The sequence below is a fragment of the Tupaia chinensis genome, unplaced genomic scaffold (assembly GCF_000334495.1).
Source record: "Tupaia chinensis unplaced genomic scaffold, TupChi_1.0 Scaffold000578_2, whole genome shotgun sequence".
Lineage (NCBI taxonomy): Eukaryota > Metazoa > Chordata > Mammalia > Scandentia > Tupaiidae > Tupaia > Tupaia belangeri.
This window is the reverse complement of record NW_006160094.1, coordinates 4,436,132-4,450,854: the sequence shown is the minus strand read 5'-3', so window position 1 is coordinate 4,450,854 and position 14,723 is coordinate 4,436,132. Positions and strand designations below refer to the sequence as shown.

Here is a 14,723-nt window from a genome sequence, read left to right as displayed (position 1 = left end):
CTGTCTCTCCGCCCCTCTGCCTGCTGTCTCTCTGCCCCGCTGCCTGCTCTCTCTGACCCGCTGCCTGCTCTCTCTGACCCGCTGCCTCTCCAAGTGCACATGCCCTCTAGCACATTAAAAAGAAAGAAAATTTATTTAGAAGCTCAGACTTGATAGATTAAATATTCCTATAAACCAGTTCTCTAAGCACGTGAGAGCTCTTTGAAACTTAGCTATTTTATTTTTTTAAAGAATTATTTATTTATTTATTTATATAATCCCATTTGTTGTTATTATTTTTTAATTTGACCAGATAGAGATAGAGAGAGAGAGAGAGAGGGGAAGCAAGAAAGCAAGCCACCAGGTCTGGGACTTTGAACCATGGTGGGGCATATAGGAATCTAGTGCCTTTAACCACCACACCACCTGCTGGGCCCTGATTTTTTTTTTTTTTTTTTTAATAGAGATTTTGTATGATAGGGTGTATGTACTTGCCAAAGTGACAGAGAGACAGAAAGCAAGAAGTAACCTCCTGGAGGGATGACCACACTACAATCCCCTCTCCTCCATTCTCCTCTCAGGATTTTGGGCACGCATGCACACGTGCCTGACGTGAGTTTTAAGCCATCAGGTCTGGGACTTGAACCACAGTTGACTATGCGAGAGTCAAGCAACATAACCATTATACCATCTGCTGGTCCCATAACTATTTGATTTTCATTTTTGGTACTGTAATGATCTATAATACTAAACACTTTTTTCAGAAAGTTTTAATGAATTTCTAGTAGTTGCCAATTTAAGACAATTTTAATCATAATTTAAACACTGAAATGATCTCCTTTTGCTAAACTTCTTTGAAAAGTGCATTTGTACAGAAGAAAAACTTTTTTTTTTTTTAAGCAAGATTTTTGCTATAGGGTGCATATACTCTCTAGAGAGACAGAAAGTGAGAAATCACCCCCTGGGGGGGGTGGTCATGCCACATTCCTTTCTCCTCCATTCTCCTCTTGGGACTTTGGGCATGCATGCACATGCGCCTGGCGAGAGTTTTAAGCCACTGGGTCCAGGACTCAAGCCATGGTTGACTATGTGAGAGTCCAGCAACATAACAATTATGCCACCTGCTGGTCACTGAAAAGCTATTTTTATTGAGTAAAGATAATGAATTTTAAGTAAATGAAAAATAATTAATTTAAAAAAATTTTTAAAACTTTGCTGGACCACTATTTTAGATGTTATGTTTTCTAAGAATATATGTTTTAAGGGGCCAGCAGGTGGTGTGGTGGTTAAGGGCACTGAACTCCTACATGGCCAGTGGTGGTTCAAATCCCAGACCTGGTGGCTTGCTTTCTCACTTTCCCTCTCTCTCTTTCTCTGTCTCTCTCTGGTCAAAACTGGAAAATAATAATAACATACAAAGTTAAATAGAATAATTATTTTTAAAAAAAGAAAATATATTCGAATGTAGTTGCATTTAATTGCTTTTACTTTCCCTGAATATCTGTCTTGGGAAGCTTCATGGTTATTCTCATTACCTCAGCAATAATCAGCCTGTCTCCTGAAGCAATTTGAGTAAGACTCTCACTTTATGGAGTTCAGCAGCTACCTCTATATTGGAAGAAAGAAAGAGTTTATGTCATTGTTTTAGTTCCTGAAATTTGTCGCCTAAATTGGAAAAGAACAGCTCTCTCTTTTTTTATTTCTGCACAGTGCTGAAGTCCCATAACCAAATTTTGGAGCTCTTTTTTTGTTTGTTCCTTTGTTTCATGTTGTTTTAGTTTTGTAGGTATGTGTTTGCCTTAAAACCAAATAGTAAATAGGATTTTTCTTTCTGAAAAGAGATGATGGGCCAGCCCAGTGGCGTAGTGGTTAAGGGAGCTGGATTCTTAGTGGTTATCCTGGCCCTGGTGATTTGAAAAACACGCTGGGTGCGTGTGTATGCGTGCCTCAGTCCCAAAAGAATGCAGAAATAGAGAAGTAACAGTGGCGTGACCATGTCCAATTGGGCAATACTTTCTCCCTTTCTCTCTCTCTCTCTCTCTGCGAGTATGTGTGCCAACTGGCCAATGAAAGACAAAAAGAAAAATGTTACATGCCACATTCCTTTCTCCTCCATTCTCCTCTTGGGACTTTGGGCATGCATGCACATGCGCCTGGCGAGAGTTTTAAGCCACTGGGTCCAGGACTCAAGCCATGGTTGACTATGTGAGAGTCCAGCAACATAACAATTATGCCACCTGCTGGTCACTGAAAAGCTATTTTTATTGAGTAAAGATAATGAATTTTAAGTAAATGAAAAATAATTAATTTAAAAAAATTTTTAAAACTTTGCTGGACCACTATTTTAGATGTTATGTTTTCTAAGAATATATGTTTTAAGGGGCCAGCAGGTGGTGTGGTGGTTAAGGGCACTGAACTCCTACATGGCCAATGGTGGTTCCAATCCCAGACCTGGTGGCTTGCTTTCTCACTTTCCCTCTCTCTCTTTCTCTGTCTCTCTCTGGTCAAAACTGGAAAATAATAATAACATACAAAGTTAAATAGAATAATTATTTTTAAAAAAAGAAAATATATTCGAATGTAGTTGCATTTAATTGCTTTTACTTTCCCTGAATATCTGTCTTGGGAAGCTTCATGGTTATTCTCATTACCTCAGCAATAATCAGCCTGTCTCCTGAAGCAATTTGAGTAAGACTCTCACTTTATGGAGTTCAGCAGCTACCTCTATATTGGAAGAAAGAAAGAGTTTATGTCATTGTTTTAGTTCCTGAAATTTGTCGCCTAAATTGGAAAAGAACAGCTCTCTCTTTTTTTATTTCTGCACAGTGCTGAAGTCCCATAACCAAATTTTGGAGCTCTTTTTTTGTTTGTTCCTTTGTTTCATGTTGTTTTAGTTTTGTAGGTATGTGTTTGCCTTAAAACCAAATAGTAAATAGGATTTTTCTTTCTGAAAAGAGATGATGGGCCAGCCCAGTGGCGTAGTGGTTAAGGGAGCTGGATTCTTAGTGGTTATCCTGGCCCTGGTGATTTGAAAAACACGCTGGGTGCGTGTGTATGCGTGCCTCAGTCCCAAAAGAATGCAGAAATAGAGAAGTAACAGTGGCGTGACCATGTCCAATTGGGCAATACTTTCTCCCTTTCTCTCTCTCTCTCTCTCTGCGAGTATGTGTGCCAACTGGCCAATGAAAGACAAAAAGAAAAATGTTACTCTTGTACATTTATTTCTTGTTGGAATCATTAAAGATACCCAAACTAATTATAAGTGCTGGCGAGAGTGCGGTGAAAGGGGAACTCTCCTACACTATCGGTGGGAATGTAAAATGGTCCAGCCACTCTGGAGAACAATTTGGAGATTCCTCAAAGACCTACAAATAGAACTACCATATGATTCAGCAATCCTACTCCTTGGTATCTACCCAAAGGACAGAAGAATTCTTAATCGGAAAAGTGCTTGCACATCCATGTTTATTGCAACATTATTCACAGTTGCTAAGACATGGAACCAACCCAAATGCCCATGAACAAATGAATGGATTGAAAAACTGTGGCATGTATACTCTATGGAATACTACTCAGCCAGAAAAAAACAAGACCCTGCCTTTTGACAGAAAGTAGATGAAAATGGAAGATTTACTGCTGAGTGAAGCAAGCCAAGCGATGAAGGAGAGACATTGTATGTCTCCACTTAATATATATCCAGTGTCTGCACTCTATGGCTGAAACTGAATACCTAAAGGTTATAGAAACTAAGTAAATGGTTGTGAATACCAGATACAGTGTGGGAAGAAGGTGGGTGAAGGAGTAGAGTATGAGGAAGGACATTAAGGAGAAAAATGGAGAGGCAAGGCGTTTATGGGACAAAGAAATGAATTATATCTATTGAAGATAACTTTCTAATATGGTGAACTGAACTGGTGAGAAATGTACACATGATGGAATATTTACTTTGTAAGCTATGTATGTGATTGAATGTATAAAAGAAGTAGAAATAAAAATTTAAAAAAGATTTTTGCTATGGGATACATGCACTTGCCACAGAGACAGAGACAGAAAGCGAGAAATCACGTCCCCCCCCCCCCAGGGGAGATGACCACACCACAATCTCTTCTCTTCCAGTCTCCTCTAGGGATTTTAGGCACGCATGCACGTGGACCCGGTGTGAGGTTTAAGCCACCGAGTCAGGGGCTCGAGCTGTGGTCAGCTTTGTGGGAGTTCAGTAACGTAATCATTACACCACATGCTAGTCCCAAGAAAAAAATTTTAAATACAATAACATTATCACTAGCTACAGGCACTCCTCACCTAATGGCCCAAGTTCAGTTCCTATGACTAGGTCATTCAGCAAACTGGCCGGTAAGCAAAGTGGATGCTTTGAGGTGGATGTCCTGTGGTGGGGTATAGGGTGCGTACTTATTAGACAGCAATGATAGCACCTCAGACAGTGTGATTCTCTTCATTCAAACAGAGTATGTTGAGCCAGAAATGGAAAAAGACACACCACAGCCCAATGATATGGATCAACTGTAATTATTTTCATTCTGAATACTACTATAGGTACAAATAGAAATACAAAGTTAGAAACAAAGTATGTAGTCGTGTGTGATTGTGAACACTTCGTGTAGTGAATATTACCTGACTGTGGGAATGAGACAGACTGAGAAAGGGGCTTCTCTGTCGAGAACTGGTTGTTACGTCCAAGTGGCCATCAAGCCTGAGTGGTCGTTAAACAGGTAGGTTGTTAAGCGAGGAGTGGTTGTTTAGTCATCACTGCACAGTAGTTTTCTAGAATTTATTCTTCCTGAGAATTTATTGCTTTGACCAACATTTTTGGTTTTCTTTTCTTTCTTTCTTTCTTTCTTTTTTTTTTTTTTTTTATTATTTTTTTCATCTAACAAAAGGCTTTCAGATGTTTTCCATGCTGAAGATACTTGTTCGAGAATGTCCACATAAGGCCTAAAACCCCAGGACTTCTTTAAGATACTGATTCAGGGGAGCAGCAGATGGCATAATGGTTACGTTGCTGGACTCCCACATGGCAGACCTCAGCTCGAGTCCTGGACTCAGTGGCTTGAACCTCATGCTGGGTGCGTATGCGTGCATGCCCAAAATCCTGAGAGGAGAGTGGAGGAGAAGGAATTGCGTGTGGCCATCCTCCTTGGGGGGTGATTTCTCACTTTCTGTCACTCTTTCTCTTCTCTCTGGTGAGCACACATGCCCTATAGCAAAAATCTCTCTCAGAAAGAAAAAAGATACTGATTCAGATCCTGGACTTAACACTCAGAGTTTTGTTTCTTGAGAACTGTATTTTTTTTTCTGAAACAACAACCAAAATTACTCCTTTCTAGTCCATTTTTTTCTTACTGCTAGAGGGTGTGCGTGCTCGCCAGAGAGAGAGAAAGCCCCTTACGGGGCATGGCCACACCACAGCCGATCTCCTCCGTCTCTCCACCCCGTCGGGGTTTGGACACGCACACACCGCCTGCCTGATTCTCAAGCTGCCAGGCTGGAGCCCGAGCTGCGGCCGTGTGGGACCCTCTGCACAGGGCGCAACTGTGGAGCTGCAGGGCCTGCTCTCTCCTAGTCCCTTTCTACCCTCCCAGGTCTTATAGAAAACATTGACATTTTGTATTATAAGCAAGGGTCTGTGCAGAGAGTGGAGACGGAGGATACAGTGGTATTTAGAGGAATTAAGAGTGAGCAGATCTGAGGTTAAGTGTTAGCTCCTCACTTACCAGCTGTGTAATCTTGACCAAGTTAATGTCTCTGAGCCTGTTTCCTCATTTTTATCTTTGTAAAATATGTTTATCAATTCAGAGAACATCTTCTGATGAATAGACAGAAAACGCAGAACCTCGGAGTGGGATGGGTATGTGGGTGGTAAAAGTGGTAAAAAGAATTTACGGGGAACAGGAAGGTAGGTTTATTAGGGCTCAGGCGAGAATACCTTCAATGGTAGGGGAGGGTAATGAGAAACTGTAAGCGAGGGGCCGATAGGATAGGGCTGGATGGGGCAGGCTGGGGTAGTCGTTTTTCTCCTAGAGTTTAGGACTCTGTCAGCTGTGACCCATTGCAGCCTTGCCGAAAGGGCCAGATTTGCTTTCTGTTTGCTTCTTGTGTTGTAAAGCTTACCTTGGGGGCTTTTTGTTGATCTTTGGTTTACTTTTTTCCTTGGGTAATCTCCTTAGGGAGATAGATTTCCCTGATTGTTCTCAAAGTGACTTTAATGCTTTTGCTTATTTGTTTTTTAGTTTTTTGCCATAGGGTACGTATGCTCACTGGAGAGAGAGACACACACACAGGGAGATGAGCCTTGGGTAAGGCTAATCTCGGGCCGTCTTCAGTTAACACTGGGCTTACTTCTTTTCCTTGGAGCTCTCAGCATCTCAGTCCTCAGGAAGCTCACGTCTGCCGGGCAAGAAGGCAGACACGTAGTCGGGCTTCAGTGTTTTGGTTGTGAGGGGCAGGCCCAGGGTGTCCGGGTGTTACACAGGCTGGGGTTGGCAAGCAGGTGCTGGTGGGGGAAGACTCCTGTGTAGATGGCAGCTGAGCCTGGTTTTCAGGAGCGGATGGGCCTTAGCCAAGGTTGGCCAAGGAGAGTGTCGAGCTTCTGCCCTGTCACCGGTGGGGTACGCATTTTAGTGAGCTGTCAGACGTAGCAGACACGGAGAGAGAGCCTGAAAATCCCACCAGGTTTATGGCTAGGACTTTGGAGAGAAGTATACTCAGAGTAACTTGATGAAGAGATTCATGTACTTGAGGAAGAGGTATAGCCAGGCAGTGTAAGCGATACCATTGCATTGTCTGGATGTAAAGTTGTGTTTGTGGGGGGGGTACCAACAGTTAGCGTAATGGCTGTCACTGGACTCCCACGTACTCCTCTGTGGTCTGGGTCCTGGTCCTGGTGGCTTAAAACTCACGCTGGGTGCGTGTGCATGTGTGCCCAAGATCCCGAGAGGAGAATGGAGGAGAAGGGATTGCGGCGTGGCCATCCTCCCTAGGAGGTGATTTCTCACTTTCTGTCTCTGTCTGTCTCTGGCTGGCTGGCAAGCGCATGTGCCCTATAGCCAAAACCTCTCCAAAAAAAAAAAGTTGTATTTGTGGGAGAGCAAGAAGTTGAGGAATCGCAGGTCAGTGATTGAAAGAGGGCTGAGGAGCGATGGAGCTCGGGGAGGCGCCTGCTCACCAGGCGACACACAGGGTATTCCAGCCTCGCCCTCTGTGAGCCGAATCATTCTCATTGGCAGGCACTCGTTTTCCCAAGTGACATCTCGCAGATTGGTGAAAACAAAGGTCACGATATGTTTCTGCATATACTTTACAGCGATTCTGTTATTTGCTGAATTATTCTATTATTTTCAAATACCTCAATAGCTAAAAATGAGGGGTGTTGATTTTATTTCACATCCAGTCCTTAGGGAGATTTCTCTGATTGTCCTCAGAGTGACTTTCATGGCCAAATGGCTGTTTTTTATTTGTTTGTTTTTTAGTTTTTTACTATAGGACACATGTGCTCACTGGAGAGAGACACAAAGAGAGAAAGTGAGAAGTCACCCCTGGGGGCTGGCCGGGCCCCAGTCCCTTCTCTTCCATTCTCCCCTGGGGATCCTGGGCATGCGCGCACCTGTTTCCAGCATGTCTCCAGGTCCACCTGGACCTCCGCACCGCATGCTGGCCCTGAAGACCGTTTTAGTGCTGTCGGGTCACATTCATCTGGTTGTCGCTTCCCTGCTTTCTCTCCCCGCGCCCCCCACCCCTGAGCAGTCTCTGACATACTGTTTTTGGAAAGACTAGTGGTCTTGTAGAATACCCTGTCAGATACTTATTTGTGATGCATTTAATCTTTTTTCTCTTTCCTGTACTTTCTGTAAGTGGAAATCAGGTCTAAAGGTTCGTGACCGTCTGTACTCAGGTTAAGTGCTGTATTTGGGCAGTACTTCCTGGTTCGTAGCCTTCAGACAGCTTTAGATCGGAAGTCAGTAACGGCAGCTTGCCTCACTATTCGAGATGCTGCGCTTGGTTACTTGATTAAGGTGGCACGCACTGGACACCTGCGTTGTGAAGGTTTTGCCTTCGGTTGGCAGGCAATGTGAAAGGTAACGCTTGGGTCACACGAGGTGCTCTGTTGCAGAAACAACATTGCCTGGGACTAGCAGTTTGTGTAATGGCTATGTCGCTGGACTCCCACGTAGTCAACGGTGGTTCACGTCCCGGACCTGGTGGCATAAAACTCATATTGGGCGCGTGTGTGTGCGTGCCCAAGATCTTGAGAGGAGAATGGAGGAGAAGGGATTGTGACGTGGCCACCCCCCCGGGGGGTGATTTCTCACTTTCTGTCTCTCTGTCTCTCTCTTTCTGACGAGCACACACGCCCTATCGGAAAAAAAAAAAACACCTCTCCAGAAACAGCCTTGCCTGATGGTGTTAGTACCCACTGAGGGCCTTCCTTATCAGTTAGTTCTTTACCTTGCAGAACGCTGACGTTTCATGATTCCTTGAACGTTTCAGCTGACATTCTTCGGTGAAGAAAAGCTTTCCCTAGGAGTGGGGACCCACAGAGCTAGCAGGATGCCGTGGACTTCAGCACTGCGATCTGCGTACTACTGGCCATACCGCGGAAACTGGGCCTAATTAATGTATTAAACTTCTTCCATGGTAATTCAGAGATCAGGGATCTTTTTTTTTTCTACCTAGGTGTTTCTGAAAAAGTCACGGCATGTGGGATAATGACAGTTTACATAGGCAGTGATGTGTGCATTGATTCAAAGTTGACGAATTACATTTTTCAAGGTTTTTATCATGGGGGTCAGCAGGGAGTGTAGAGGTTAGGTGCTGGACTCCCACATGCCCAATCGCATTTTGAGTCCCAGACTCGGCAGCTTAAAACCCATGCCAGGTACGTGAGCATGCGCGCCCAGTATCCGAGGGGAGAATGGAGGAGAAGGGATTGCGGTGTGGCCATTCTTCCTAGAGGAATAATTTCTTGCTGTCTCTTCATTTCTTTCTCTCTGGCAAGTAGACATGCCCTATAGCAAATACCTCTCAAAAAAAAAGAAAAAGATTTTAAATTATGTAATAAATTAAAAAGTACAAATTATTATTATTATTTGCCATAGGATGTGTGTGTTCGCCAGAGAGAGACAATGCGAGGAAAAGTGAGAAATCACCCCCAAGGGAGGATGGCCACGGCACAATCTTTTCTCTTCCATTCTTCTCCTGGGATTTTGACCACACACACACACATCTGGCATGAGTTTCAAACCTCCAGATCTGGGACTTGAACCACAGTCAGCCATATGGGAGTCCAGCACCTTAGCCACTATGCCACATGCTTGCCCCAAGTGCCTTTACAGTACTTCATTAAATCCTTGCTTCTCTCATTCAGGAGAATGTCTGAAATAAACAGTTACTGCTCAGGCAGCCGGGAAACGGTTCTCTGAGTGACCATGATTTCCGTTTCAACTACTTTGTCCCACCTGCTTTTATTTATTTTTTTCTCCTGCTTAAGTCTTAGTCTTTCTATTCATATTTAAAAATGTAGTTTAAATCTACTGGTAAAGTCATGATAGCAGAACTGTGATTTAACTATTAATACATAATCAAAACCAGTATCTCCTCCACCCCCTCAAAACCCCCCCAAACACCCAAAAGCCCAAGTTCTTTTTTTTAAAGGGTATAAACCTGCATTTGTAGTTTCTAAGACACTGACCCACATCCACTTCCTGTCACACATGTAGCAACAAAAACAAAAGTCAGAGAGCCAGTGCCAGCCGTCAGAGGAGAGCCCCTTTTCCGACTGGCTGAACATGCGTCCCACAGCCCTCGCACCCCACACGGGTGGCCGTGAGCCCTGTCCGCAAGACGGGACACCATGTCTGCTCACTCAGGGCAACGGGAAGCGCCCTGGGGAGGCCTCCCTCTCAGCTTTGGCCTCGGAGTGTTTCTTCTTCTTGGAGGTTTTGCTTTCTTCTCCGTGGGTGCTCCTGGGTGGTGTCGTCATCGTCAGGATCATCAGATGCGTTCTCTCAGTTCTCAGTGTTGTGCTGTCGCCGGGACCTCTCGTTATTCAGCTTTTCTGCCCGAGTGACTGTCTCATCCCTAGACTTCTCCTGGCCAGCTCTGCCGCTGTCGCCTGTGGCGGTATTGGTCTCACGACATACCTCAGTTCCTTGTGACCGTCCACTTGTCTGGTCTGGTTCTCGGCCAGCTCCACCATCGGACGCACAGTCTGGATCTTCTCATCGCCCGCTCCTGGGCACGAGTTCTTGATCAGAGTTTCCAGCTGTCTGAGAAAAGAAAATGTAGCCTCTGGAATAATTTCACGTGACATACAGCTTCTTTGAGTTGAAATGAAGAGCTTCAAAATCAAATCACGTGCTGGTTTAGTTTATAATCCATTAAATAGTAAAATAACTCAAGGGGTGTGTGTGTGTGTGTGTGACCTCGCTACAACTTTATGCCTTGGGGAACAGTTCTTTGATCAGAATTTTTTTTAACATGTAACAGTACATACATGTTCGTCATACTGCTTGTTCCAAGCTTCCCAGTGTGCTAACGTGTTGCTGCCCCCTGGAAGGTCACAGAGCAGTCATGTGCCTAGAACCCACTACACCTTTTATAAATCCCAGGGTAGGTTAGCGTCTAGACATGTTGGATATGCTGTTTATTTCTCCACCTTTTCCTGTTTGCCTCTAGAAAATTACTAGGAAGAAAGATGTTACTTCGGAGACAAAAATAGCATTTTTAAATTGTAGCAGAAATTACAGTTCAGACAACCACAGGAGCGTTTCCCACGTGTTCGTAGACCTCCCAGTAGGCTGGCGCCCTCCCTGGTGTGGGCCACATGGAGGTCGGCCCTGAGATGGTGGTTGTGGCAGACTCTCTCCCTGGTCTGTTCGTGTCTCCCCTTGGTCCCACCTGGTATTATTACTAGTTTTTCTCCTGCTTAAGTCTTACTCTTTCTATTCATATTTAAAGACGTCATTTAAATCTGTTGGTAAAGTTATGAGAGCAGGACTGTGATTTAACTATTAATACATAGTCAAAACCAGTATCTCTTCTCCACCCCCTCAAATCCTCAAATAAACCAAAACAGAGAGATGCCATTCTTAGCGGAAATGGCTTTACAGCACTTCAATAAACCCTTGCTTCTCTCATTCAGGAGAATGTCTGAAATAAACAGCTCCTGCTCAGGCAGCCGGGAAACGGTTCTCTGAGTGACCATGGTTTCCGTTTGAACTGCAGGCGAAGTTAAAATGAACTACTTGGGCAAGCCGTACGTAGCCATGGTGACGACGTACCAGATGGCAGTGCTGCTTGCCTTTAACAACAGCGAAGCCGTTAGCTACAAGGAGCTCCAAGACAGCACACAGATGAATGAGAAGGAGCTGACAAAGACCGTCAAGTCCTTACTCGACGTGAAGATGATTAACCACGATTCCGAAAAGGTATGTGTCCTCTTCCCAGGAATGTAAGCACAGTCAGCATTGTAGCTGGTCCAGGGCCAGGGCCGGCAGGTGCTGTGGAGGTTGGGATGACTGCGGTTCGAGTCCCAGAGGCAGTGGCTTGAGAATCACACCAGGTGCATGTACATGCATGCCCAGGATGCCTGGAGGAGAATGGAGAGGGGATTGTGGCATGGCCATCCCCCCTGGGGTTGATTTCTCCTTTTCCCTCTCTTTCTGTCTCTCTGACAAGTGGAGATATAGCAAAACTTTAGCTAAAGATATAGCTAACTTTAGGTATACCAAAACTTTTTTCAAAAAAAGAAGCTGTTCATGAGATGTGTGCAGTTTTACTTATAAGGCTGTAGTGGCCATTGCTCTCTGTGCTCTAGAAAGCACTTTGAATGCTAGCTTGTGACAGCCGTCAGGAGCCGCAGAGTGATGGACCTGCGGGCCGGGATAGCTTGGCTTATCTGGCCTGTACTGTGACAGCTTCCTGGAAACCGGACTGCCGTCTGGGGGTCTCTGCTTAATTGAAGGTCTTAAATTGTAGCCTATCATAAATTTGCATGGATTTTTTTTTTATTTAAATGTACTCAGTTTGGGCTGGGAGTTGGCATGGAGGTTTAAGGCAGCCAAATCCCACTTGGCCAACTGCACAGTTTGAGTCCCAGACCCAGTGGCTTGAAAAACATGCCAGGTGCACATGTGTGCATGCCCAAAATCCCAAGAGAAAGAGTTGTGGTGTGTCCATCCCACCCGGGGAAAATATATTCATTTAATTTAATTTTACGGTTCTGCAACATGGAATGGGAGCTTTGTTGTCTGCTCCTGTGTGTATTTAACGTGTGTAACTTTATCCCTGGTGCCCTTGAGACTCAGCTGTCGTAAATTGATTGGGTTATTGGAAAAGTCACGATGTTCGTTTTTCTGTGCAAAAAAGTGTACGTCTTTTCAGACAACCTAATCTTTTAATATCCATCACAGGAATAACAAGCCAATAGTTAATTTTCTCTTTTTTTTTTCCCAAAAAGTTTCTTTTCTTCCGTGAGTGAGGAGAGAGCACCTCCCAGCACGGTCTGGACGCCATAATCCCCCAGCCCCAGCCTACCCCGACAGTGGGCACACGTGTGCATATCAGGGGGGTTGCCCGATGGGAGCCTGGCGCCTTCCCATGTGGCCAGCCCTGCGGATCGTCGTGCTTTGTTGCCGTGCCACCTTCCCCCATTCTGCTGTTAGGACTTTTTTCTAGTAACCAGTTTCATTGTCATCCTGTGCCCTGGAACCCTAGATTTCTATACCCTAAAGGGCTGTCACCTGGTCTGGGTTGTGACCTGAGTGGTTGGAGAAGCAGATGTAGTTTATCTCCCACTTTAAAGAATTGTGCCTTTAAGAAAAATTCTTATTTTTAAAACAAAAACAAATAAGAGCCACTTTTTTTTTCAATGATTTTACTTAGCTTTACTTATTTATTTATTTTAATTTACCAGAGAAGGATAGAGCGAGCGAATGAGAGAGAGAGAGAGAGAAGGAAATTAAGAAAGCAAGCCACCAGGTCCAGGACTTGAACCGTAGTTGGCCTTGTGGGAGTCCAGTGTCCCTAACCACCACGCCACCTGCTGGCCCCAAGAAAAATTCCTGTAAATGATGTTTCATTTTTTTTTTTTGGCTATAACTTATTTAGCCTACACTATATTTCTCTCATTAGTTCATTTTGCTAACATCTCTATGATTATGGTGACAGTTCATAGTCTTGTAATTGAAGAGCTTCATTTTATTCATTAATTTTATGAGGTTTTTGCATAGAGAGACAGAGGAAAAGTGAGAAATCACCCCCCTGGGGGATTACCACCTGCAACCTTTTCTCCTCTACTCTCTCCTTGAGGTTCTAGACACGCAGACACATGCCCTTGGTGCAATTCTCAAGCCACCAGGTTCAGCACTTGAACCGTGGTTGGCCACACGGGGGTGCAGCACTTAAACCACCATGCTACCTGCTGGTCCTTCATTGAACAACTTTAAATGCCATGTATTCTGAAATTTAAATAAGTCTTGTCTTAACTTTGAGAAATGATGAATTTTCCTATCTTCAGAATCTCAATAAAATATTAAGTTCTTAAATGTTAATAAAGGTTTGTTTTTTTGAGGGGGGCGGGAGAGGTTTATGCTATAGGGCGCATGTGCTCACCAGAGAGACAGAAAACGAGCAATCACCCCCGGGGGGATGGCCACACTGCAGTCCCTTCTCCTCCATTCTCCTCTCGGGATCTTGGGCACGCACGCACACACGCACATGTGCCCAGTGTGAGTTTAAGCCACTGAGTCCAGGACTCAAACCACGGTTTACTACATGGGAGTCCAGCGACATAGCCATTACACTAACTGCCGGTCCCAATAAAGATTTTAATTAGGTGCTTTAAAAGTTTTATATTTTTTTCTGAAGTATGATATTTTTCTTACCTGGAAATTTACAAAATAAATATAGTTCGCTTGTTTGTACTTGGTATTTTGATTATGAACCTGCCAGTGCTGTAGCAGAGTTTCCTGAGTCGTTATTGAGCATTAGTCCGTCTGCCAAGAGCCTCTTGATTCCCAGGCCAGAGAAATTCTGTTACCAGATGTGAGAGGTTTTCTTTTCAATTTCTTCCATAGGTGAGTGAGAAAGACAGGAGCAGCACCTCCGTGGCCATGATGCAGAGACCCATGTCAGCCCCACCCAGCCCGCCGTGGTTGTGGGCGTGCATGCACCAGCATGTGGGGTTCTCCAGGTTCAACCTGGAGCCCTCTGGTGGGGTCAGCCTTGCATCGCGTTGCTCCTGCAGCTGTCCATCCCTGATACAGGGCTGTCTAAGCCCAGTCCTGAAGCGCTAATTCTGAAAGCTGGCTTAACAACTTTTACTTTAAAAAAGGCCACTTGTAGGACCAGCAGTTGGCGTAATGGTTACTTCGCTGGATTTCCATGTGGTTCACCACGGTTCAAGACTTGGTGGCTTGAAACTCACGCTGGGCACATATGCGTGCATGCTCAGAATCCCAAGAGAAGAATGAGGAGAAGGGATTGCAGTGTGGCCATCCCCCCTTGGTGGGAGGGTGATTCCCCTTTTCTGTTCCTTTGTCTCCGGGGAGCACACATGTCCTATAGCAAAAAGCTCTGAGAGAAAGACGGAGAGGGAGTGAGGGAGGGAGAGAAAAAGAGAGAAAGGGCCATTTGCTTCTCCAAGAGTGAGTAAAACATAGATTGAGGGGTGGACCAGGGTCACGGGAATTGGCGCCTGGGTGCTGCTGGAAGCCCAGCCCTCTTCT

At 44.7% G+C, this 14,723-nt stretch overlaps 1 protein-coding gene across 3 annotated transcripts in view; it reads left to right on the top strand.

Annotated features, from left to right (window-relative positions):
- Positions 1-14,723, top strand: part of CUL2 (cullin 2) — a 124,465-nt gene that overhangs the window by 105,285 nt on the left and 4,457 nt on the right. For all 3 annotated transcript variants that reach the window (XM_006158316.3, XM_006158315.3, XM_027775628.1), the window contains one exon: positions 11,221-11,423. In XM_006158316.3, the coding sequence (XP_006158378.1) occupies positions 11,221-11,423 (203 nt within the window). The remainder of the gene's footprint in view (positions 1-11,220; positions 11,424-14,723) is intronic.